This window comes from Phymastichus coffea, unplaced genomic scaffold (genome assembly GCF_024137745.1).
Source record: "Phymastichus coffea isolate CEN01 unplaced genomic scaffold, Cenicafe_Pcof_1.1 PCOF00025, whole genome shotgun sequence".
NCBI lineage: Eukaryota > Metazoa > Arthropoda > Insecta > Hymenoptera > Eulophidae > Phymastichus > Phymastichus coffea.
In genome coordinates, this window is record NW_026706836.1 from 4,000,313 (window position 1) to 4,027,775 (window position 27,463).

Here is a 27,463-nt window from a genome sequence, read left to right on the forward strand (position 1 = left end):
CTCTCTCAGCCGTCGACTTCGTCAACTCCAACGGCTTGAACACCTCTGGTGTGTCCCAAATGTAAAGGTTCGCACCAACTTTTCAAATGCGAATCTTTCAAATCTCTCGACGTTCAATTACGCTGGGATTTCGCAAAGAATAACAAGCTTTGTTTCAATTGTCTCTGGGCCCATAAATTCCCGTGCGGTAGCACGAAAACTTGTAAAGTGTGTGGCAAAAGGCACCACACTCTGCTCCATAATACATAATGTCCAAACCAAGTGGAAATAAATCCTCCACTCCCACCGATTCCTCAAGTTGACTAATCCAACGCACACTTACTTCAGTGGCTTTTCCTTCAGAGTCACAATTAATGACTACAGCTATGGTCAAGGTCACAAACAATCGTGGTAATCTTGTCGTGGCACGCGCTTTATTAGATTCTTGTTCAATTGTAAATTTAATTACCGAAAATTTTGCAAAATCTTTGCGTTTATCTGAGTTTCCCTGTTCAGTCAGCATTGGAGCAGTTGATGGTTTATGCACTGTTTCACAAAGGTACATTCAAGCTAGTATCCACTCTAAATATAACAACCATATTCAACAAATTCAACTTCTAATAGTTCCAAAGATTGCCGAAGCCGTGCCTAACGACGTTTTTCCACGTGAGTTCTTCGACATTCCCAAAAACATAAAACTAGCAGATCCTCAGTTTCATTTGCCCAAGTCTATTGATGTTTTGCTATCATCCGGTGTCACCTTATCAGTTCTAGCCGTTGGTCAGATTAAACTCCAACGGGAAAATTCCGAGATCATTTTGCAAAAGACGAGTTTAGGATGGATTGTGGCTGGTGAGAACATTAACCAGTCATCTTATAGTTCTACGTCTTGTCACATGGTTAAGTTAGACAAGCTCATCGAACGTTTCCGGCTGATCGAAGATCTTGATCATGAGCCCAATAAATCTCGTGATGAGGTTGCATGTGAACAACATTACGTTACTCACACCCAATGTGATTCTTCTGGTCGTTACATCGTTCGTCTTCCATTCAGAAACTCCAAATTTGATTTGGGTAATTCTAAGTCTCAAGCTCTCAAACGTTTCGATTCTCTCCAAGCAAAATTTGCTAAGAATCCGTCACTGAAGGTTGAGTATTCCAAGGTGATGGATGAGTATATTTCTCTGGGTCACATGACTCTTTGTGAGGTAACCAAGATGGTTATTTTCTACCCCATCATGCAGTCGTAAAAGAATCTAGTGAGACTACTAAGGTTAGAGTTGTTTTCGACGCTTCTTCTAAAAATTCTACGGGCATTTCTCTCAATGATACGCTCATGGTAGGCCCAACTATACAAAACACTATTTTTGAACAAGTTCATCGTTTTCGTACTCACTCCTTTGTGATCACTGCCGACATCGAAAAGATGTATCGTCAGATTTTAATTTATCCCGATGATCGAAAATACCAAAGGATTCTCTGGTATCATAAAGGAGAGGTCAAGACCTTCCAACTCAATATAGTTACTTTTGGGGTAGCTGCAGCTCCAGTCCTTGCAATTCGCACCATTCAACAACTTGCTCGTGACGAGGCCAAAGATTTTCCAAGAGTTAGTAAATTACTCTTTCGTGACTTTTATGTCGACGACTTTATTTCTGGTTCAAATACTCTTGAAGAACTTTTGGCAATTCGTGATGAAATGATAGCTTTGTTGCGCCGATGTAGTTTCATCAATCGAAAATGGGCTTCAAATCATTTATCTGCTTTGAATACCATTGACAAGAAGGTGTTCGATCTTGACTGTGTTATCAGAGAAGATCCCGTTCAGAAAACTTTGGGTGTCGTGTGGGATTCTCAAAGGGACATCCTGCAATATTCTGTGAGTTGTATCGATCTTCAAGCTACTTTAACCAAAAGACAGCTTTTATCTAAAATCTCAAAGATATTTGACCCTTTAGGTCTATTAGGACCGGTCGTATTGTTTGCCAAAACCTTGATTCAGGATTGCTGGAAGGCCAAGGTTGGCTGGGACGAATCGCTTCCTCAAGATATCCATACCAAATGGAAATCCTTTGTTCTTCAATCATCACTTCTGAAACAGGTCTCGTTTCCTCGTCAATTTTTAATTCCAAATCCAACTAGGATTGAACTTTATGGCTTCTGTGATGCCTGCAACTACGGTTATGGTACATGCTTGTTCTTGAAATCTGTAGACTCCTCAAACAACGTGATAAGTCGCTTGGTTTGTAGTAAATCTCGAGTTGCTCCCTTGAGCGGCGTAACAATCCCTCGATTGGAATTGTGCGCTGCTTCCGTTCTTAAAAAACTTTACGTCGATACTAAATCTCAATTCGATTTCCCAATTGATCAAACAATTTTTTTGTCTGATTCCACTATTGTTCTCGCGTGGTTGAAAAAGGCTCCTCATCTCCTCAGAGTTTTCGAATCCAACAAAGTTGCTGATATTCAAACGTTAGGTGAACAAGTTTCTTGGAGACACGTCCGTTCAGAGGACTACCCTGCAGACGCCCTTTCTAGAGGACAACTACCAGCTGACTTTCTAGATAACTCACTTTGGACTTTAGGACCATCTTGGCTTTCCCTGCCTTCACAAGAATGGCCCAAATCCGTTGAAACTTCTCCTAAAGAGCTTCCTGGTCTTAAGAAAGGAGTGTGTCTGTTGACAACGCCAAGTTCATCATTCAGCGAAATCTATTCACGTTTCTCCGTCTACGGTCGATTGACTAGAGTAATGGCATATGTTTTTCGATGGAGACAAAGGTCTCGTGATCGAGGTAAGACAACTCAATTGTTTCCCGACGTCGAAGAATCTTCAATCAGGATGAAGAAAATTCTTCAGTTAGTTCGTCCCCTTCTTCCTTCGGAAGTCATGGCTTCCGAAATTAGCATCGTTAAGTCGATGCAACAAGAAAGGTTTCCCAATGAGCTTCGAAAATTGTCTCAAACTTGTAATTCCCTCAAACGGGGAACTAGTTTCGAGAACTTGGCTCCCCTAGGAGACGATAAGGTTATCCGTGTATGGACGTTTAAACAAGTCTCAGCTTCCATACAATCAAAGGCATCCGATTCTTTTGCCTCAGAACCATCATAGTACAGACTTGATTATTCGTCAGACTCACCTTTCCAACATTCACGCTGGTATTTCAACCACTTTCTATGCTGTTCGCAATAAATTTTTCATCTTGAATGGAAAAAATCAAGTTAAGAGAGTTATTCGACGTTGCGTAGATTGCATTCGTCAAAAACCACCTATAGCTCATGCGCAAATGGGAAATTTGCCGGAGCCTCGAGTTTCAGAATCCCCTGCCTTTGATCGTACAGAGGTCGATTTCTTTGGTCCACTTCTCATCAAGGAGAAGGCTCATCGTAACAAGTCCTTCCTCAAGGTGTATGGCTGTGTTTTCGTATGCTTAGCATCAAAGGCCGTTCACATCGAACTGGCTCTCGATTTATCCGCTCAAGGTTTCTTAGATGCCTTTGACCGTTTTACATGTCGTCGAGGTCTCCCTAGTCACATGTATTCTGACAACGGTACCAATTTTGTGGGAGCAAATCGTGAGCTTCAGGAACTCTACGATTTGTTCGAAAGCCCCGAATTCCGCAAACAAGTCGGAGAAAATAGGATTGCGAAACGTGTGGAGTGGCACTTCAACCCTCCTTTATCGCCACATTTTGGGGGTCTTTGGGAAGCGGCTGTTAAGAGCTTTAAACATCATTTGAAGCACGTCCTAAATCAACAGCTCACTTATGAGCAACTAGAAACCTTCCTGATAAAAATTGAAGCGATCTTAAACTCACGACCTCTTTGTGTTCTCTCCGCCGATTCGAATGATCCTTTAGCAGTTACTCCAGCTCACCTTTTGATCGATAGACCTATAAATGTCTTACCCGAAAAATCTCTTTTATCAGTTCCAGATAATCGTCTTTCCACATCCAAGTTCTTGATCAATGCCCGTCAGAATTTCCGGGACAAATGGCATAAGGAGTATTTACACGAACTTCAGATTCGGCAAAAATGGGAAACCTCCAACTCGACACTCCAACCTGGAATGATCGTCCTTCTCATGGACGATCTCACACATTGCGCAAAATGGTCACTGGGAGTGGTCCTCGAGGTCTTTCCTGGGAGTGACAGCATCGCTCGGGTTGCGTCTGTGAAGACTTCCTCGGACGTATATAAACGCAATATCACTCGACTTTGCGTGTTGCCGGTGGTTCAAGATGATCCGCCTCTTTCAAAGTCTCAACAACTTCAGGGGGTATGATCGATGAAAGGAACGCCCCAGATGTGCGCGCTTTGACTTGCCATAATCGAGTCGAACTACGGCGTATTCTGGAAGAGCGATGAAGCCTGGTCCGAGAATGGTAGAACTCAGAGAGTTCTACAACCAGAAGGCCAGAAGGGTAACCTCTGGTTCGTGATATCCAATCCGGTACATTGGATCCTGGGGAAGTTGAGACTTCGAATCCTATCGTGCAATTGTTGTATTTAGGGTAGTTGTACGTTTTTGTTATAAAGACATTATCCTTGTTCAATCTAGCTTAATCCCGATATGTGATCAACCTAATCAATCAAACAATCCCTTCAACGGAAATTGTTTGTCGCCACTTGTCTAGTCCGTTCGCAAGTAACCAAAGATTCTAGTTACTAACTGGCTTAAGTTGTAAATATGGTATCGTTCTATGATTGCGTTAGTCACTTTTGAATTAAGAATCCTCTGTATTTATCTATAACTTCATTATATTACTAGCGTAATCTGCTTCATAGGTTAAGTCTAACTTATATTTCGCAGCGTCGGTCGGGAGTATGTTCCGTCGTCTCATGTGTGTGTGTATGTGTGAGCGTGACAGCCGAGCTTGAGTGAGAACTGAGGGAGATGGCACCACCAACTGCGCATGCTTTCGCGGTTTTTTGGCGAGTTCGCGCCAATCTAACCACGAGCACATCGTCAGTATAGCTCGAGCGGCCATTGTGTGCAGGGCTATCGCGAGTTTTTGCCCTCGTTTGCATCCGTGAAATTCAATGGAATCCGGTTCGATTTGTGATCGTGATAACTAAAATCGTCAACGACTAACAATATGAAAGACGCAAAACAATGTATTGCGCAAATCTATTGCTTACTTTATCTATAACTACAACAAATAAGTGGCCCTTGCCACGTGGTGATTACAGGTAGTAATCTACGAACCTTTTCCTCTATCTACTATTGCCTTTGTGTGATATCACCGATATCAAGCTAATTTCATCAATCTTGTCAATCCTATTTTCATTTTGTATGATATCACCGATATCAAGCTAACTTCATCTTTCTCTATAATTATCTTGGTGCGATATCATCGATATCACCAGCAACATTTATCTAGTGTGTGAGTCTGTGAGCAAAAATCATCTGCGCGCGTGCGCGCGTAGAATTTATGTGAACACTTGGTAGTATCTTGCGAAAATAATTGCGACATTTGTGCGTGTCACTTTGTGCGGCGTCACTCTATTCTTTCATTCAAGTTCATCCGAATTTATCCAATCTGTATCGTCTTAATAAATTGGGTTTTTTTATGCCGAAAGGCTTTTTTCCCACAAAAAAACAGTGTTATTTTATTTGTCACCAGTGCTACATTAACAAACCATAGGGACCAGTTTTAAATCAAACCTTAAAGGTTGATTCATTTTGTAAACTTAAGGGTCAAATCACGCGAAATTAAGTTATTTCATTAAAATCATTTCCTTTTAATTCCTTTCAAAAAAAATTGCTGAAATGCCACCTATGGCATTTTAGAGGTGAACTTTTCAAGACAAAACAAAGAGCATTGCTGGACAGAACAATGGACGAGACTCTTAAGGCGGGAGTAACTATGACTCTCTTAAAGGAGGGTGGTTGAGTGCGGAACATTTAGCGATGATCATGATGCGCGCTGCGCACCATTGGCGGACGGCGAGGTCCGCCATTTTGCGTTGTGCAAATTTGTGGTCAGAGCGGTGGGCTGCGTTTGACTACCTCCAGCCTTGCGTGTTGTGGAAAGTCATGCGTGTGGTGGAAGATGACTTAGCATTATTGAAAGGCGAAGGTTGGTGCACCTTAGTGTGCACCAGCCCAAGCGATGCGTGTCATTGGAAGCCCTGCGCGTGGCCGAAGGCAATGCATGTGGAGAAGGAGTTGTGGTTGCCCCTCGGCTGGTGGCGAAGTTAGCCGCTGACCGACCCGAAGTAAGTGTCTAGTTATTTTGAACGCTTGCTAGCACTCGCATGTGCGGATGTACAAACCTCTACGTGGTGGGGCTACAGTTGACTCTAGCAACCAGTACGGTTGCTAGAGAAAACAAGAAAGAACGAAGGTTGTCATTGAGCTGGGGACTTCCGTCCCCAGCTAGCCGTCTCGTACGGCGAAGGTATGACTTGGAAACAAGTCATCCGGATGGATAGTGAACATCTCTTCTTCGGGTGGCGGAATGCGGCCCGCTTAGCAACGCCCATGATGCACATTGCGTCGCACCATTGGCCGACCGCGAGGTCGGCTGGGGCACGTTGTGCAAAATTTTGGTCGGGCGGCGAGTTCGTGTTTAGCTACCTAGATGAGGAGGCTCTGTCGGAGGAGCCAGCTGGAATTATCCAGTGGATACTGCATCTACCTTTCTCAAATGAGCTACAACAACAGTAATGCCTCGGAGGCGCCTGGGGTGGGTGCTGTGCGGAGACGTGCAAATCCCGCGGTCCAAGCTCCAGCCGTCGGGGAGTTTAACCCAAATGGCAGGACCACAGAAAGGTGGCCGATCATGGAAAAGTCCATCCATAAAATCGGAGTACCATTCGGGGCACCAACATCTTGCCCCGAATGCTTAAAAGCTGGCTCGGCTCGTCTATATATCAAGCCACAAGAACTTGCACGGCATATAGACGAGCAGCACCTGAACGCCAAAGCTAAATGGGAATGTTCAAGGTGCGCAGCCGTGTTTGACAGATGTCACGGCTGGATTGTTCACTGGTCAAGGTGCAAGGGTACGAGTGAACAAGAAAGTATAGTATACGCTTTTCGCTGTACGGTCTGCGAAAAATCCTTCAAAACCAAGAGCGACCTGTCGCAACATGAGCGACACGAGCACTCCGAGCTTCACAATGCCAAGCGGGTGGCAGAGGCAAGCAAAGACCACAAACCAAAGGGGGCTCCCAAGAGTAAATGGTCGAATAGAGAAATTCGCCGACTTTACAGATTGAATGCGGTGTATAAAGACAGGCCTTATCCGAATAAGGCCATCGAGGATCATATGCCCTCGAAAACAAACAGACAGATCGGCGAAAAACGCCGAGAACTTGACAAAGTTGTCGCAGAAATGAAGCGGCAAGGGACATGGTACGAGAGAAAAGGCAGTAAGACGGAGTGGGTAGACTCTGATGACGAGTCAGAGGGAGCTGTAGGTCCTTCACAGGTCTTACAAGAGATACCCCCTGTGAACCTGGTTCCACTCCGTCCGCAGATTAATCATGAAGAGGACATAGCTATTGACAGCTGTTCGGAAGAACAGTTGCCGATGCCTTCTCGTACCAGGGACGAAGTAGTGGTCGCGAGTGAGAGCGACGATGCTGATCATAGTGTACCTTCGATAGACGCCATCGATGATGTTCAGCCAAGCGATGACTCCTCGGTCACAGAGGAGTTTTTCGATACGGTTGAGATGTTATCTGATGTGGAGGTACTGGAAGAACCCACGGAGTGGGTCGAGGCTCTACGAGGCAAGATACTGTCAGTCGAACAAGTTTCGCCGTCTTGGGAACTAATAGTGTCCAAAATTAAAGAGTTATCGGCGAGTCGTATCATAGCCAGCGACGAGATCGATGCTCTTTATGACAGCATCGAAAAGAACTTAATGCCTAAGGACAGCGTTGACCCAACAAAGGAAAGACGTCAGAATAGTTGTCGAAGAAAAGTGTCCAATCGACGACGACATCACGGACGAAGGCGAGCGAATGCGAAAACTCGCCCAAATAGGACCGACAAGCGCAGATATGCCTATAGTCGGTGTCAGGACCTATACGACAATGATCCGAAGAAGCTAGCGGACATTGTCGTACAAAATGACTTCTCACTGCTGCAAAAAGAGAAGCCACCTGCATCAGTAGCAGTAAAGGAACTGTACAGTAGGCTCTGGGACGTGACCGGCCCAGTAAATGTTGATCAAATCTATTTACCAACAAGGATCGAAGCAGCTACTCCTATGGAGTGTATCTTTGTACCTATTACTGATTTAGAGATGACTAAAAAGTTAAAGTCAACAAATAATTCGATAGCAGCGGGTCCTGATGGGATCACTAAGAGTGAGCTCATGAAAAAGGGAGTAGCAATTGTTCTAGCCAAGTTCTTCAACTTATTGTTGTTGAGTAGACGTTACCCGAAGGCTTGGTCTCGCAACAGGACGACGCTAATTCCAAAAGCCGGAAAAGATCTAGCAGAGGTAAAGAATTGGCGACCGATTACTATCAGTTCGCTTAATTCTCGACTCTTCTCATCTATGTTGGACAGGAGAATTCGGTCGGTCATTACGAAGACCGACCGACAGAGAGGTTTCATAGATGAAAATGGTTGCTATGCTAACGTGAATATTCTGGGAGCAGCTATTCAGTTGGTAAAGACAAAGGGAGCTACATTCAGTGTGGATGATGTAGCGAAGGCGTTTGATACAGTTCCTCACTCTGCGATTGTTCCAGCACTAATGAGGAAGGGTATACATCGCCGAGCAGCCGAGTACATAGGCAGCATGTACGAAGAGTGCTTCACCGAGATTAAAACTGACGGAGAACCCGTGAAGATTAAATTGCGACGAGGAGTTAAACAGGGCGATCCGATATCCCCTTTGCTGTTCTGCTTGTGTATAGAGCCCTTAGTTGACAAGATATAGGTAGAAAGCAGGGGTATCACAATAGAAGACAATAAGCTGGCAGCGGCGGCATTCGCAGATGACTTAGTCACTGTTGCAATGGATGGCGCTGAGGCTGCGGCTCAGATGAGGACTGCCGCTGAGTTTTTCAAAAGCCTAGGCATGGAAATAGCTCTAAATAAATGCGTGGCTTTTGAAATCAAACCCCTCCCGGGCAAGACTTATTGCGTAAAAGATCCGGATTTACGGATTGATGGAGTTAAAATCCCTGCAACAGCAGATCAAATTATTAAGTATCTCGGTACAAGTATCACACCATGGAGAGGACTGATATAAGGCTTCGAACACGAAGCCTTTGAAGAATTGATACATCGCGCTCATTTGCTGCTGTTGAAGCCGATGCAGAAGATCGACTTACTTAATAAATACTTGTTGCCGAAATTCGTTTACGGACTAATCATGAGTCCGCCTTCCATGACGGCTCTTGAAGCGATCGATTCCGTCATTAGATCAAACTATAAACGAATGTTGCACATAAGCGACAAGATAAGCACTGCATATATGTATACGCCCAGAAAATACAGCGGACTTGGTTTGATCAACATAAAGTCGATGGTGTTAATAGCGGCTCTAAGGAATGGTTTGAAGGCAATGGAGTCGTGAGATACTTTAACACGTCGAGTGATGGAAACAGATCGCATGCAGAAGAAGTTAGCCGGCTACGCCAAAGGCATGGCCGCTTACGTTAACCCATTAAATGGCAAACGTCCATGGCTGCAATGCTTCGATTTGACATTTTGCCATTCGTACAATTCTCAATAGATTTGGATGAACTTTGGTTTCCTTATGTTTTAGTATATGCTCTTTCGAAAAATCACCAAGTTTTTTTGAAAATCTTGACAGAAAAAAAAATATGGCCGATTTTTTCGAAAAAATTCCAAATTTTTTTCAATTTTTCTTCAAATTTCGCTCTGCTGAAAAGAAATGGACCCTAAAATAGGCTCCCTAAATAATTTTTTTCGCGACATGGGACAATTATCTTTCAAGCGCATTCGACTTTATTAAAAAATGTTGATTAGAAAAAAAAATATGGCGATTTTTGTATCGTAGTGTAATTTAGAAATTCATGATTTTTTTACTCAAAAAATGTCAACTTTTGGAAAAATTGTTGTAGAACAAAAAGTGCTTAGAATTGATCGAGGAATACGTGTGAATTTTTACTAAATAATTTGGAAAATTTTTGGAAAATTGAATATTTGAATTTCCCGAAAATCCAAAAATATTTATACTTTTTTTTGGAAGTGCTTATTTTTACCACTTTTAAATAAATGTATGAGTTGAAATGAAATGAAATTGATAAAAAAAACTCCTCGTGGAACTTTTAAAGTTTAATATGAAAAAAATAGCGGAATGAATTTCGTAATCGTGGTAGATTCTAAACAAGTTTCGATTATTTCAACTGCAGCTGGTGTTACACCAACAAAAGAAGTGAAACGCTACTCCAAAGAAAAAAAATGAGAACTGACATTTCTATGCCACTTGTGTTTTCACTTTATAACTTATTTATGGGAAGTGTTGACCTACACGAACAGTACTGTAGTGCTTTATTACCTATTATTAGAAGTAAGAGATGGACTTGGCCAATATTGATGAGAATTATCCAGTCTTCTATTGCAAATGCAGTAATACTCTATAATGCATGTTCAGGCAAAAAAAAGTAAGCGCAAAGAAATTCGCTTTGAGTATTGTAGATAGTTATGTCAAAAACGCTAAATTAGGTGATTTGAAAAACCACAATTTGAGCCTAACTATCAGAAGAAGAGCTTGCAATGGACAAGGATGTGCTACTCATACGTTTTACATGTGCAAAGAGTGTAAAAAGTATTATTGTAGTCAATGCTTTGCTAATTTACACAAGTAAATAATTGGTAACAAATGATTGTCAAAAAGAAATATTTCTAAAAACATAAAAATTGAATACAAAAAAATTCAAAAAAACAAAAATTACAAAATATAAAAATATAAACAAAAATACAAACAAAAAAATTATTAAAGTGGAGATTTTTTAATTTAAAAAAATTTATTTAGCTGCGTAAATTCGCAAAACTTGGATTGTATTTCCGTTACATTTTCGGTTGAATTCAAATATATACCAGCCATAAAATCACTAAGAATTGTCAAAAAAAGATGTTTAGAGAGAAACTTAATTATTATAAAATTTTTTAAAAATTTTCAATTTTCTATTTTTAAAAAAATTTTCAAATTTCAAAAATTCTTATATGTTTCTTGACCACTTCTAAGCACTGTTTGTTCTATAATATTTTTTTCAAAAAGTTGATATTTTTCGAGTAAAAAAATCATGAATTTCTAAATTACACTACGATACAAAAACCGCCATATTTTTTTTTCTAATCAACATTTTTTAATAAAGTCGAATACGCTTGAAAGATAATTGTCCCATGTCGCGAAAAAAATTATTTAAGGAGCCTATTTTATGGTCCATTTCTTTTCAACAGAGCGAAATTTGTAGAAAAGCTGAAAAAAATTTGGAATTTTTTCGAAAAAATCGGCCATATTTTTTTTTCTGTCAAGATTTTCAAACAAACTTGGTGATTTTTCGAAAGAGCATACACTAAAACATAAGGAAACCAAATTTCATCTAAATCTATTGAGAATTGTACGAATGGCATAATGTCAAATCGAAGCATTGCAGCCACGGACGTTTGCCACTTAATGGGTTAAAAGAACTAGACCAAGCTAAAGAAAGAATCAAGAGGAGCTATCTTCAGACTTGGGCCAATCAACCGTCGCAAGGACAAGGTGCCTTGGACTTTAAGTCTCCGCTAGGAAATACGTGGCTGACTGATAATACTCTGCTAAAGCATTCGAGAATAGCCAATGCTATCTCACTGCGAACGAATACATATCCGACAAGGCTGTGTATGAAAAGATTTCTGGGCATGCAAAACGAGAACTTTGACACCAGCTGTAGAAGGTGCAAAGTTCGATTTGAGATGTTAGGACATATACTAGGGGAATGTACCTCTACCAAGGACCAACGAATTCATCGTCACGATGAAATCAAAGAGATGATAGCCACCAAGCTAGAGGAAAGCAATAGTGCTGTGCTTGTCGAGCAAATGTTTGAAAGTCAGGGTCAGAGATATAGACCGGACCTCGTCGTCAAGGCGAATGATGGAAAAGCCTATATTCTCGATGTTACCCTTCGCTATGAGAACAGATCGTTTCTCAAAGCGGCTGCGAAAGAGAAGATCGACAAGTACGGTAATATTAAGAGTGTAGTAATGAACACTCTAGGTGCGTCATCAGTGGAGATCGTCCCGGTAGTGTACGGATCGAGAGGAGCGTTGCCGGAGGCAACTATTACGTCCCTGAAGAGACTAGGGTTCAGTAAATCTGAACTAATAACGATGTCACTGATAGCGCTACGTAGTTCTATTGAAATGCTAAATACTTTCATGGACTACGGCGCTGATAGATAAAGTTATCAGGCGACGGAAAAGAAAACAATTGACTAGGGTGGCTAAGTATTGAGTTACTTAGTGAGACATCAAAATTTGACTAGAGAACAGCTAAGTATACACGAATTACTTAGCAGAAGAAAAGAAAATTGTGTTTTATTTATTTTATTGTTGTTGCGTGTGCTCTTGCAGGTCTGCACTGCGATAAGAGCAATTAGTCCAGAAGTAGTGTGGGAGATCGGAGGTGAGCTAGGCACTCACGCTTCGAGGGATGCGGAAGTGATTCCCGCCACCGGTCATCGGGCCGATCTCTCTGCGACTATCTGCTTAGTGCGAGTCGTATCCTGCTAATTAAGTAGGTGCGGCGCGGAGCCGGGGCCATGGAAGCCATGGCTTGCGGGGCGGACACCTTCTCGTCGGTTTTCCCTGAGAGTCCAACACTAGGACTGCCAAGATCCGCTTGTGAAAACACTCCGTGACTAATTTTTTCAGACGTTTTGCAGAGCCTTGGCTGTGGATGGGACTGAGCTCCATTCACGTTGTTAAGTTTTTCTTTTATTATTTCAGAGTTTATTAATTGTTAAGTTTTTTTTTTTTTTTTTAGTTTAGTCTTGTTTTGGTTTGTTTATTTTTTTTCTTGTTAAGTTTTAAAATCACCCGCGATTCGCGCTGGGGAAGTACGTCCGAGCCACTTGGGCTCGTTGACGCAGGCAGTAGCCCCCGAGGGCCTAGGGTGTGCCTTGGGTATCAAACACGAGATTTGTATCGGCAACGCCAAGCCGATTAAGCAGAGATATTACCCCAGTCTTTCATAACGAATAGCAAGAGATACACTGGCTGGTGCTGGTGATAGGTGACAATTCGCGCGAGGCAAATTTGTCCCGTGCGTAGGCCTTTCAACAGCCCAGCGGCCTTTGACTCGGGCGGCAGTCAGGCTCTCGAGCACCCCATCCCGTTCGCGCGTCAATAACGAAATCTTCGTAGATTTGAATCCGGGCTCCCGATACCGCGATCGTGAGATATTCGATCGGACGTATTCGTATATATCTATCCGTAATCGGTTATACGAGTATATAAAATAAACAATAACGGGGAAACATATGGATATACTCAAGCGCGTTTAATAGGATTTATAAAATTTATTTTATAAAGCTCAAGTACATGAATAAATTATCGAGCGAAAATAGAGATATATATATATATATATATATATATATATAGTCGCGTGTTCTTCGCCTCGCGTTGTCTTTTATTTATAAACAAATAGTAATCACTTATTTTCTTAATAGAGTTATTGGCGCTCGGTCCTTTATGTATTATTATTGCTTTTATTTATTTATATGTCCTTCCTTCCTTTTGTTTTTAAACGGATTGTATGGTCCGTCAAATGTACGCATATATATATGTATGTGTCCAATTGATACAGTGGATTAATATATTTCCTTATTCCTAACGGCGTGAACAAATTGCCTGTATGGTTGCTGTCTTTCTTTGGCTTTTATTAACACTCAAGCTCTGATGAAGTAAACTGAACTAAACTTTCAATTAGGTAAAAGAATAATACCGGATAACTCGGACAAATTAAACCAAACTAAATTTATATTTCAATTGGCGAGATAAACTCTCAATTCGGAAATATTGCGGCCTTCTTGCTCTGACGCTCAGTCCTGACTGACTAATCTCTGTCGTTGTTTTCACCAGTTCGTTATATACAGAGTGTCCAAAAAGTAACGATACACCTGAGAAATTTTCGAAGCCGGTTATTTTTTTAACCGGGTGAAGGTTGTTCTTGAAGTAACTTTTTACGAGGAATCCGATGGTAACCTTGGATTTGACCTTGAACCTCATTTTCAAGGTTATTTTGAGGTCAACCTCATTTTTTTAAATGGAAACCCCTATTTTTTATGGCGGAATCGAAAAAAGTGAAGACTCTCACGTATGGATGAGTTGAGGTTTGAGGTTAATGTGACCTCTAAGGGTCAGATGAAGGTCGAACTGTGGCTTTGTAATAGTACCGGGATTTTAGTGGTACAAGGAAGCAAATAAAGGTCATGGAAACCCCCATTTTCGACAGCGGCAATCGATAAAGCGGAAAATTTCACATCCAAATATCTACTTAGATCATAAGTCAAGGGCGAACTTAAAGTTTAAGGTCAGTCGAAGGTCATCCAAACTTAAAGACGCCCTAAAATTTTTTAAAGTTTTTTTCATAATGGAGAAGGGTATTTATTTAGTAATTGCCCATCGGAGATCCGTAACCTTGAATTTAACCGTCAACCTCATTATCAAGGTTTTTTCAAGATAAATTTTTTTTACTTTTAGCGTTACCCAGGAACAACGACGTGGACGTAGTAAAATCTGTCCCCTTGGGGTGCTTTATTTTCGTGAGTTCCCCTCGCCTCTCACGATCGGGGTGCTTGATTTTCGTGAGTTCCCCTCGCCTCTCACGATCGGGGTGCTTGATTTTCGTGAGTTCCCCTAGCCTCTCACGTATGATTTATCTTACATCAGCACATCTTATTTTAAGTGGTCGAATTGTTCACCGTTCACTTCTTGACAGTAAGCTAATCGGTGGTAAAAAGCATCAACAGCATTTTGGATCATTTCAGTGGGAATGAGAGCTGATTCGTCTATGATCCTTTGACGTAATTCGTCCAAGTTTTGGGGTTTAGTTTTGTATACCCGATCCTTTAGATAACCCCAATAGTAATAATCTAAAGGCGTCAAATCGGGGGACCTAGCTGGCCATTCAATTGTGCCTCTCCTTCCTATCCACCGATTATCAAACACCTCATCTAAGTAAATTCGAACGTCTCGTCCATAGTGAGCTGCAGCACCATCCTGCTGATACCATGTATTTTCGAAGTTGTCTCCGACTATTTCTCTAATTGCTGGAACTATTTGATTACGAAGCATCTCTCCATAATTTTGAGCGTTTAAGTTACCATCAATAAAGAATGGCCCTATGATTCGATTATTCACTATTCCAGCCCAAACATTCAACTTCTGCGGATATTGCGATTTATCTTCTCGCATCCAGTGTGGATTTTTCGCAGCCCAGTACCTGCAATTATGTCGATTTAATGTTCCGTCAAGTTGAAAAGTTGCTTCATCAGAGAAAACTATGTTTGATGGAAGATTTGGATTTTCAATTATGCGTGCCATCATATCTTCACAAAACTCAACACGACGATCGAAATCGTCTTCATTCAACTTGTGAACCAGGTGTATTTTAAACGGATGGAATTTTGCTGTTTTTAAAATGATATGTACGGACGATGTACTTATGTCATGCTCTTGAGCAACTCTGCGGATGGAATTATGTGGATTTTCAGTGAATGATAATAGAACATTTAATAAATTCTCTTCATTTGTTGCTGAGCGTGGTCTGCGTGACTTAGGTAGATTTCTGACCTGGCCAAAATTTACAAACCTTGAAATAGTATTCTGAACAGTAGACACAGCAATTGGAGTTCTATTAACCCGAAATGTCTCATTAAAAAGATTTCTCACTGCCCTGTAAGATCTTTCTACTCCACCTCATCCTCTCATCATAAGAAGTGATATTCTTTCTCGTTCAGTGAGGCGTTCCATTTTAAGTCAGCGAATCGAAATTTACTCAAAAATCAATCAGAATTAAAAACAAAAAGTTTGCAACCCAAATAAATGTTTTCAAAAAATGAAAATTATAATTTGAGTACTTTTACAAAAAAGTTCTACTACAGTCCGACTAATGCACTAATGCTTTATGGAGATTTTCGAATGGAAAAATCTTTTCAAATATGTTGCTTTTTTAAATATTAATTTTTGAAAATGCAATTGTCCCGAAGAATAAGCTCAAAACGATAAAGTTAGACATAGTACATTTCCTAAGGATAGAACCAAGTGAAATTGTTAGTGGATTTTCAATGAATAGGTATGGGATAGTAACCTTAAAAAGTTTAACCGGCTAATCAAGTTATTAAGAAAATAAGCGTAAAAAATCATTGTTGATAGGCGAGGGGAACTCACGAAAATCAAGCACCCCGATCGTGAGAGGCGAGGGGAACTCACGAAAATAAAGCACCCCAAAGGGACAGATTTTACTACGTCCACGTCGTTGTTCCTGGGTAACGCTAAAAGTAAAAAAAATTGATCTTGAAAAAACCTTGATAATGAGGTTGAAGGTTAAATTCAAGGTCACGGATCTCCGATGGGCAATTACTAAATAAATACCCTTCTCTATTATGAAAAAAACTTTAAAAAATTTTAGGGCGTCTTTAAGTTTGGATGACCTTCGACTGACCTTAAACTTTAAGTTCGCCCTTGACTTATGATCTAAGTAGATATTTGGATGTGAAATTTTCCGCTTTATCGATTGCCGCGGTCGAAAATGGGGGTTTCCATGACCTTTATTTGCTTCCTTGTACCACTAAAATCCTGGTACTATTACAAAGCCACAGTTCGACCTTCATCTGACCCCTAGAGGTCACATTAACCTCAAACCTCAACTCATCCATACGTGAGAGTCTTCACTTTTTTCGATTCCGCCATAAAAAATAGGGGTACCCATTAAAAAAATGAGGTTGACCTCAAAATAACCTTGAAAATGAGGTTCAAGGACAAATTAAAGAGCATCGTTGAAAGTTACCTGGGGTTATCCTTTTGTTTGTTTTGTTTAACCACTGAATTCGCGAGATTTTTAAGAATTCATACTTTGACCTCCAGTTGACCTCTAGGGGTTACCTCAACCTCATACCTCAATACATATCTGGACGTAAAATTTTCAGCTCTTTCCGATTCCGCCATAAAAAATAGGGGTTTCCATTCAAAAAAATGAAGTTGACCTCAAAATAACCTTGAAAATGAGGTTCAAGGTCAAATCCAAGGTTACCATCGGATTCCTCGTAAAAAGTTACTTCAAGAACAACCTTCACCCGGTTAAAAAAATAACCGGCTTAGAAAATTTCTCAGGTGTATCGTTACTTTTTGGACACCCTGTATACTTTGTCCCTCGCATTCCGTCTCTCTCTAGTGCATACGCTTCAGACATTTACGCGTTTCTAATCAACTCGTATTACTTAGCCAAGCACGCTGACTGCAGCATGCTGTCGCAGTATGCTGCAACGGCGTGAATCAGCTTCTACTGCTCATTCCCACAGAGCCGCGCACACGAATACAGTAGCTATGGTGTTTTATCGCTATATTCTTGGCCTTAGAGTAACACGAACGGGACTCTCGAAAGCGAAATTTTAATCGTACAATATAACAAATGGTACGTCATGTAACAGCTGGATATGCTATTGAAAGGCCTTATCGAACCTGCTAAACGTGGATGGTCTAATTCTGTAGTGATGATACGCCAAGAGGACGGTTCGTATCGTTTCTGTATCAACTTCAAAAAAGTCAACCAGATGAAGAACGCTTATTCGCTTATATATGCAGGATGTTTGCGAAGGACACAAGGTATATATCGACTATCGACCTTAGGCGAGAATGTTTGGAGATAGCCTGGGAAATCCAACAGTTCAGACCGTACATTAGGGCATACTGATTCAAGGTCGTGACAAATCACTATAGATTAAAGTGGTTATGTAACTTTGAAAATCTGACTAGACATCTAATACGTTGGTATTTACAACTGTAGGAAGGAATGTTCGAAATCGAGAATTGGAAAGGAGCCAAAAATCTCCTACTGGATGCTTTATCACGAGCCCAGAAAAGTACTGAGCTTGAAATTAGCGTTATCGAACATACTAATAGAAGCGTTGACTGGTATACGGAGAAATGTCTAGAAGTGGTCTCTTGTTCGGAAGATTTCTCAACTTAGAAATTGACAGGTGGTCAATTATATCATTACAGGCCAGATGAAAACCTCGATGAACCGATGGATTGATCGAGAACAACGTCGCGTGGAAGCTAGTCGTTCCGCATTCAGTCAGGAAGTGCGTCCTGTACAAATGTCACCATGCGCAAACAGCGGGATATTTGGGACGCAATTGAAGAATTTTTCCAGAATACGTTACACTACTCGAAGTGACTCATGTGGATTGAAAATAAATAGTTATTTTGCGTATATTTTAAGTCGCTAAAATCGAATCTGACCATGAAAAAGCTCTTTGATCAAGTTTTTGAGATATTCTAACCTAAACGTGCAAAAAACATGCTTATCAGGCATATTTCAGATTATGTTGCGTCATCAGTTCATTTATTTGCAAAAAACTAGTAGATGCGTCTCAAAGTATATATATTCCTCTTCAAAATAAATTATAAATCATCCAGATATCTCTTTATTTTTGAGCGAGATATAATTGAAAACTAGTGTCTCGCCAATTTATACACCATACATAACGTACGTGACAGACTAACAAGTAACACTATCCAATTCACCTATTAAAATGGAACTTTGAATATCGATAGTACGCTGTTATGTCGCGACTACGTAGCCGTGACGTGTAGTTTTAGAATAAGTATGATCATTTATTTATTAGAAATTATTATAGTGACAGGAACTTACCTGGGTTATTATTTCAAGTTAAATTGGCTACTTAGTTCTATCTCGATGAAGTATATGTGAGGTCGGTCGGAAATGATACACTAACACTCGATTCAAGTAATTATTTATTTATTTAAAGACAGAAATGATTTCTCAAAAAAATAAAAATAGGTAAATTGTACGTTATTCGGCCGTCGCGATTCGCGAATCAGCTCGTAAGAATTTTAACAAATTTTAATGCTATTGAGTAGTCGCGCGTCGCGAATCCGCTGCCGAAAAGTCGAGTCTCTGTTTTTATATTGACTCTTCAGCCCGTATTAATGTGTTGAGTAATCAAAAAATCAAAATGTCGGGCGCCCCAAATTTTCGGACTACTTATCTTTTAATTTCGCTCAGTTTGTATTTCGTAAAAATGCCGTTCGTCGTTTATACATTATTTCGTTTTCAATCGATTGCTGATGAAATCAAAATGAAGAAATATTTACGTCTCAGGACGTAACACCTCCGTGGCTAGATCGTTGTATATCGGTGTGATATCAACGTAAAACAAAACAGAATAAATAAATAAATGTACATTACATTTGGTTATTCGGCAATCATTTGAATACGCTTTAATTTTGCCTTAATAGTACTTTTAATGCTAGGCGAACAATAATACTCCGTATTGTGGTATAGTAGAGCTTCATTTCAGGATTCGATATGTATATATATATAACGGATTTGTGTTTTTAACTAATGTGATTCTAATGTGAAAATTGGAATATGTTGTTTCTTTCTCGTGGAAATTTCTTTAGGAGTAGGGACGGGAGGTGTGGTGTTTGAGGTCTGATTCGTGAATGGGGTTATTACTTGTGGGTTCTCATTTTTTTGTTTGTCTATTACTATTTCATCCAATGCATATTTTTCATCTTTTGGTGGAGTTTGGTTTCTCTGTTTGAGCAGTGGTTTGTTCAGTGCCACCAGTAATTGTGTTATTGAACTAAATATGGCTCCTAGCAAATATGCAGAAATTCCATATATAGAGTGTAGAGTGTAGCCCCTGATTATTACATTGATTAAACTTTTAGCGCATTGAAATATAATGGCGATCATTATGATGGCAGAACTTATAGAACCAAATTTAGTTAGTTTGGTGATGAACTTGTTCCATGTGCTTCCAGCGATGTTGGTTAGTGTTTGTTCTGTCAGTATTAGGTTTGATACTAATCCTCCCTCTATACTTTCGTCGCCTCGCATACTTCTCGCGATTACGTTGTGGAGTGATGCTTTCTCCATGGGAAAGAGGATGTGATTTTGTAATTTTTGTAGGTATCTACTCCCATCTTCTTGGGAGTAGATCTCACTGGTCGCCAATGATTCTAGTTCCGTCGGTTTCCATGTTATTTTGGTGGTTGGTTTCAAGGTCAGAACTGCGTTGGTTGTTTTTCTCGGTGTTGGCGTCAAGTTTATCCATTCGTTTCCTATTTTGTAGTATTGGGGAATGATTGTGTTACAGTTTATTTCTGTTCCTGTTTTCATTAAGATGTGTGTTTTTGTTGTGAGGTAAAATGTTTCGTTTCTTGAAATGACTGGAAGTTGCGAGAAACATTTGTCTGTATGAAGTAGTTGAACTTCTGTAGGCGTACATTGTATAATATGTACGGCTTGCCCTGCCAGGCGAGCTATGTACCCGGGCTTCTCCATGATGTTGTACGCAAATTCATCTGGTGAGAGGGACGCCAGGGATAAGGAGTTATATAGGACTTTCCTTTATAATTCACATTTTTGTTGCAATATATCTATATAGAGGTTTTTTATTTCGACCCTGAAATGATTCTCTACATACAGCATCACCTCTAGAATATCAACCACAACACCTAGACATTGTAGTTGTCGATGACATAGTGTTCACCTCAACTTGCAAATGTGTCTCGATCAGACAACACAAAGAAATTTTTACACACTATAGAGAAACTTGCGCAATAGGACTAACATGTCCAGCAAGATTAACAAGCTTAGAACGTGTCATCTACAGAAGAACCAAGAATGCAACAACAGGATATTTCACTACAGCCAGACAGATGCTAAATAGAACATGGGATTAGAACAACAAATCACGAATATCTTTATACAAATTACTAATTAGTTTTAAGTATTAGTATTAGTTTATTAAACATGCCAGACCAGCGTACAGGAAGAAATTTCTCTGCTGGATTACATGTATATGTAATGTAATTGTATATTATTAATTATTATTATTAATGTATATTTACTCTGGACTTAAATAAATAAATAAAATAAAATACACAAATTTGCTATTGAAATACGTGAATAGATCATAACTAAGTATCCCTTACTTCGTTTGAATATCATTGTCGTACAAAATATTGAATTGGGTTCGTTCATATATAAAAAGTTTTGGATGTTCAGTTGTGATTAAGATTCTGTTGCAAAAACTCATGTTCCCTCTAGTTGACAATGCAAGGGATACTTCGTTCGTACTTATGCTAAAAATCGTTTCATGATCGGGTGAGCTTATTTTGGTGACCGTTCCTCTATACAGTATATCGTATTGATTCTCGAAACAGTCCTCGTGCGGTAGTAATGACCAAAAGGTGTAACCCCCTTCCATATCGATATAATGTTGGTCCGAAAACTTACATACTGTACCCGAATTTAATCTTAATCTATCATTGTTTAATTCGACTGCTGTATAGCTTTCTAACAAGGTTATTTTTATAAGTCCCTGTACTATACGAGAACATCGCTCCACGTACCAAATCGGTCGGCGTAGGTGTCATCCAATTTTGATGATTGTCACGGCAAGTTTTACGCGCTGCGGTAGCGATGGTCGAGTTATAAGGCGCGTGTGGGTACTTGCAGGAATCTAGGCGTCGAAGTCGGCAGTTATATAATAATACTTTTTATTATAAAGTGACAGAGCTCCAGAGAGATGTCTTTACAAGGCGAGATCGTGTACAGGACTGGCTGCGCTTGTCCCTCTCGGGGGATCACAAACTTAAGATAAGTCCCTACCACTTCCTTCAGGAATAAGTATATCCTGGGAACCGAGAGAGTCATATCGCTTAATTGTTTATTTAGGTTTGCAGCTGTCTATGTTCTATTTCATTTCTGGTCTATCGTGTATTTACCGCGTACAGTTTGCTTGTTTCGGCCTATCTTATGTCTTCTACTTTAGTCGGCCCGCGTGTGCAACGAATACGCGTGTATGACATATGTTCTTAGCTACAGGAGATAACTATATTATTTTATTATTAGTTCGCATTACATAGGCTGCCCCTGAACAAGTTTTTCCCTTAACGTTTCCTGCTAGATCTAAACCTACACTTTTTGTCGAGTTAATCCTTAGGTCGGCTATTGTGTGTGCGTTATCATATTTAAAAATACCCGTATCATGTATAGCTTTACAGTTGTCGTGTGATATTTCGTAAATGTATTCTTGGATGCGTTTTCAGTTGGGCTTAAATGACTAAACATACCCAATGAAAAATTGTTCGCCTTATTTCTATTTTACATTGTATGATTTTCATTGATTTGAATTCCGTTTTTTGTAATAGTGCGATAGTGATTTGTGTGTTATTTACTTGAATTTCTTGAAAGTTGCATTCCCCTGCATCGAAGAGTGAATATGTTGTAATGGTAGGGTTCGTTGAGCCGCAATTGAAGCCAATAAGTCCTTTGCCTGTTGAAAAGGAGGTGATTATGATTAAGATAGTCATTGATTTTTGCGCCATTGTGTTTCCTGGAAATAGAATAAGATTACTATGCTTGTTTTGCTACTTAATTTATTGGCATGAATTGTTTTTGGTTTTCCATTGTAATCGATTACAACACTGCCTTTTTCAGTTATTTTCAATATTTCAAAGGGTCCTAAATATTTATTTTTCTCTAATTTCCCCGGTCCTGGTTCTTTCATGAACCATACTTTATCTCTAATTTTAAAATTTACTGGATTTGTAAATCGGTCATAATAATTTTTTGATCTTTGTTTTGAGGTTATTAGATTTTCTCTAGCCATGTGTGATATTATATTCATGTTTTTTATTAAATTCTCTAGGTATCCATTAAAAGTTGGTAATTGTTCGGATTTTTTTAATGGTACACTAGATGGTAGTTTAGCTAGAAAAGCAAAATCTAATTCATGTGGTATGAAATTGTGACTAGTGTGTACGCTGGTGTTGTAGTTGAATTGGGCCAACTCTAGGAGTTCATCCCAATCACATTTTTTTGATGTAAATTATTTGATGTATTCGCAAAGCGGATGGTTAGCTCTTTCGACAGATCCATTAGATTGAGGTGAAAATGACGTTGTTTCAATTTTTTCGAAATGAAATCTTGTGGCAATTTGTTTTAACATTTTACTTCTGAAGTTTTCTGCTCTGTCCGTTAGTACTATTTTTGCAGTTCCGAAAGTACAAATAAACCTTTTTATAAAAGCTTCGCTTACAGCTTCCGCTGTTTGGTCTTTTAATGCTACTAATGTGATAAATTTTGATAGTTGGTCGTGAATTGAAAGTATGTACCGATTATTACTTTTTGTAATATCAAATGGCCCCATTATATCCATGGCAACTTTATCAAAAGTTTTGATAGGTGTATCTGTTATAACCATTGGTTGTCGTGTAGGTTTACGTTTTAATTTGTTTCTTTGACATTCTATACACATGGAAATTCTTTTTTGTATGTCGTTCTTTAGGTTTTCACAACAGTATTTATCTTTAATTCTATTGTAAGTTCGATTCACTCCCAAATGACCTCCTAATCGCGAAGAATGATATATTTCAAAAATTTTATTTCTCTGGTCTAACTCACATATATATTCAACATGATTCATACAAACAATAGTCTTGATGTTAGTTCCTATGAAAGTATCATTTATGATTTCTTCTATTTCTGACCATTGTATGTTTCTTATGTCAATGTTTCTTGAAATACTCAGCATAGAGATCTTATTTTGTAATAGAAGTCTTTTCAAATTTTTGAACAATTCGGCGGAATTTTGTTTTACTGTTGCTGTCGCTGCGGCAGTGTTCAGGCACAAGATAAATATTTTTCGTTTACCGTAGTTTAATGTTTCCAAATTATTACTGAATAAATTTTTGTTTATTTTTAAATTTTTCTCTGCAAGTATGTTACTCGTATTTTTGTCTAGCCCTTCATGTTTTTCAGAGATTAAATGGATAATGTTATCATTACCAAGTTGTATAGAACTTTTGCTATAAATGACATGACCTCTATTATAATCATTATTAATGCTACTATTTTTGATACATTTTTTATCTATATTGTTGGGTTTGTATGTATGTTTCCGTTTGCTCTTTTCCTGAATGCATGCGTGATTTGTAATTTGTTCCTTTTTGTCAATATTTAATGATTTCATCTGTACTACCTCTTCTAAGGTTCTTTTTCTTTGTGCTCGTGTCATAACACAAATTTTTGGTTCTACCGCAATCCGCGATAAACAGTCAGCTGGACCGTTTTCTTTGCCTGGGCGATAAATTATGTCAAAATCGTAATCAACTAGTTTTAGTCGCCATTTTTGTACTCTACTATTATTATCAGCCGATTTTAATGAAAGTAGAGGTTTGTGGTCCGTTACTACCGTAAATTTATTTCCGAATAAGTATGTTCTAAATGTTTTAATAGCGAAAATTATTGCAAGAGCCTCTCTTTCATAAGTCATATAATTCTGTTCTGTTTTGTTCAAAACCCTTGAAGCGTATGCGATGGGTCTATCGCACCCTAATTCTCCCTGGGAAAGGACCGCGCCCAAACTATGATTCGATGCGTCTGTTCTAACGATGTAAGGTTTGTTAAATTGTGGATATTGTAGGATAGGTGCTTCGCATAGTAATTTTTTAAATTTATTTCAAGCTTCCTGTTGGTCATTGTTCCAGAAAAATTTTGTGTTTTTATGTAAGAGTATAGTTAAAGGTTTTGTTACTTCTGCAAAATTTGGAATAAAACGTCTATAATAGTTGCATAGCCCTAAGAACTCTAACGTTTTTCGTAATTGTCGGTGTTGGAAAAGCTTCAACAGCTTGTACTTTTTTTTTTATCTGGTTTAATCCCATGTTCACTGATAATATGTCCCAAAAAGGATACTTCTGTTTTGAGCCAATCGCATTTTTGAGGTTCAAGTTTTAGGTTAGCTTCTCTTAGTTTTTGAGCTATTTCAGAAAAACGTTTATTGACCTCATCCACTGTTTCTCCAAAGATGATTATATCGTCAATAAAAACAAAGCATGTATTGGCGATTAAGTCCCCCAAAATTGTATTAAGAATTCTTTGAAATGTTCTAGGCGAGTTTACTAATCCGAATGGTAAAACGAGAAATTCAAATCTTCCTAATGGATGTATGCTAAACGCTGTTTTGAAAATATCTTTCGGATGCATTGCTACCTGATGGATGGCGGATTTTAGATCGACAACATGATAAAATTTTGCTTTCCCGAGTTGATTAAATATTTCTGTTATGTTTGGAATTAGATATGGGTCAGGAACGGTTTTTTCATTCAATTTCCTGTAGTCAATTACCAATCGCCATCTAGCTTTCCCGTCTGCTAAGCTCTTTTTCTTCACTACCCATGTTGGTGCATTGAAAGCACTTTTCGATTTCCTTATTAAATTATTAGATATTAATGATTTTAATTCTTCAATAGCAATATCTCGTAATTTGTGTGGCAAGGGAAATTCTTTGACGTAAACCGGTTTGTTGTCTGTTAAATTAATTTCATGTTGTTCTATATTACATGTACCTAATCTGTCGCCATCGGCCCAAAATACATCTTCGTTTTCCTCAATAAGTTCTTTCATTATCTTATAGTTGTTTCCGATTAAATCTCTCAAATTTATTTTTTCTAATACTCTTTCCTTGTGGCTTAATTGATTTCCTTCAATTTTATTTTGTTCCTCTCCTAAAAAATTTATGCTACCCGCGTATACAATTTCATTTTCATTGACATTGAAATCTATATTTTCCGTTAGTTCAACACTGCTTGGAAAGTTTTCTAAGTCGAAAGATAAATATTGATATGTTTGGATTTCTTCTGAAACAGTATTTTCCGAAGGGAATTCTATTCCTATATTTTTTTTATAACCGATATAAATTGTTTATAATCATAATTGTCTGCATAATCATCCTTTGTGTTAGTCATTTCATCAGTACTCATTGCTACATTTATATCGGTAATCATGTGTTCTATTTTGGAAAGGTCTTTCTCTAATTCAGCTTCCAAGTTCGTTATTCCCTTGGAAGAAAAAGGTATTAGTAATGAGTTTTTACAACTTTCGATCTCGCGTTCTACTGTTAAATCCTTTACAGTCATTGTTTCGTTATTTAGGTATTTTATCCGTTGTTGTTGTGCAAGGAAATGTAACAGATTCGGGGTCTTCTAGTATATTTTCTCTTTCTAGTGGACGAAATTTGTTATTTTCCTCAAAGATTTTCGATTCTTCGTAGTGTTTCTCTTTTTCGTTTTTTGTTTTATTTTCCTTATTAATGCCATGTAAAATTTGACTTAAAAATTCCTTTTGTTCTTTTGTTATCCTTGATTCCTCTTTCTTTTTGTTTTCGGTAAAAACGATTGAGTTCATTCGAGTCAACGGTATTGATACAAGTTCTATTTTCTTACTATTTATTTCCAAATAACCTTCATCTAATCTTAACTTATTTTCTTTCAGAACAGGTATGCCAAGAATGCCGTTATAAGAGATTGAAAATTCTCTTGGTACAATATGAAAATCAATTGACAACCCATTAATTGTTATTTTTATCAGACCTAATGTTTGAATTGTTTTATCAGTAATACCGGATAATGAAATTTTTTTTGAGTCCAAAATAGCGTTTGATGGTATACAATCGCTTTTTATGATATTGATTTGAGCTCCGCTATCTATAAGTAAATTAAAATTAACACCCGAAAACGGATTCGGTACCTGTATGTATTGTAACAAATTTTTTAATTTTAGGAAATACATTGGCATTTTAGTTTCAATAATATTTGTAAGTTCTATATTGTCATTATATTTATTATAAAGTTTCTTTTGTTTATCATTTTGGAGGCATACTTTATTTTTTTTTTCAGTTTTTGTGCGACTCATATTGTCCTATTAAATTTAATGCGTGAGTTTCATTTTGGTCATTATTGTCCATGTTTCGTGTTGTCGTTTTTTCGTCTCCTAATTCTGCAGCGAGTGACTTTTTATTTATTTCCTCCGTGCACTCATGTTCGGAAGAATCTATTCGTTTCCCTGATTATTACGTCTGAAACAAGTCGACTCTGTATGATCGGTACGTTTACAAATTGTACAAAATTTTTTTTGGTTATTTTCTAGTGATTTTATAATTGGATATGATTCGACTTTATGACCTGATTCCTTGCAATAAATACAAATACTAGTAGTTTTTGCGTTTCTTTCTAAAGCTCTCAATTTCAAACAATTGTCAATTATATGATTATTCGTGTGGCAATAATCACACTTAGTGTTATTATTTCTTTTCCTAAAATTATTGAATCGTGAAGGTCCGTTATCGTGATTAAAATTTCCATTTCTGCGTTTATCGTCACTAGAATTTGTATTTGAACTGATTTTATTATCGTTACTTCTATTGTTCTTACTATAGCTTACCAGGATTCTT

General features: G+C 38.6%; 4 protein-coding genes across 4 annotated transcripts; all 4 read left to right on the forward strand.

The window, feature by feature from the left end:
• The first annotated feature begins 365 nt into the window (after positions 1-365).
• On the forward strand, positions 366-1,229 carry LOC131675562 (uncharacterized). The gene has a single exon (XM_058954580.1). The coding sequence runs from the start codon at positions 366-368 to the stop codon at positions 1,227-1,229; it is 864 nt and encodes a 287-aa protein (XP_058810563.1).
• A 176-nt stretch (positions 1,230-1,405) lies between these two features.
• LOC131675563 (uncharacterized) lies at positions 1,406-3,091 on the forward strand. Its single transcript, XM_058954581.1, has one exon. It carries the CDS (start codon positions 1,406-1,408, stop codon positions 3,089-3,091), a length of 1,686 nt encoding a protein of 561 aa, XP_058810564.1.
• A 175-nt stretch (positions 3,092-3,266) lies between these two features.
• LOC131675564 (uncharacterized) lies at positions 3,267-4,265 on the forward strand. The gene has a single exon (XM_058954582.1). The coding sequence runs from the start codon at positions 3,267-3,269 to the stop codon at positions 4,263-4,265; it is 999 nt and encodes a 332-aa protein (XP_058810565.1).
• Positions 4,266-6,567: 2,302 nt separating this feature from the next.
• Positions 6,568-8,886, forward strand: LOC131675565 (uncharacterized). The gene has a single exon (XM_058954583.1). The coding sequence runs from the start codon at positions 6,568-6,570 to the stop codon at positions 8,884-8,886; it is 2,319 nt and encodes a 772-aa protein (XP_058810566.1).
• Positions 8,887-27,463: the final 18,577 nt, after the last annotated feature.

Coding starts and splice junctions, on each gene's coding strand:
- LOC131675562 (XM_058954580.1), top strand. CDS start 366: ATGGTCAAGGTCACAAACAATCGTGGTAATCTTGTCGTGGCACGCGCT.
- LOC131675563 (XM_058954581.1), top strand. CDS start 1,406: ATGTATCGTCAGATTTTAATTTATCCCGATGATCGAAAATACCAAAGG.
- LOC131675564 (XM_058954582.1), top strand. CDS start 3,267: ATGGGAAATTTGCCGGAGCCTCGAGTTTCAGAATCCCCTGCCTTTGAT.
- LOC131675565 (XM_058954583.1), top strand. CDS start 6,568: ATGAGGAGGCTCTGTCGGAGGAGCCAGCTGGAATTATCCAGTGGATAC.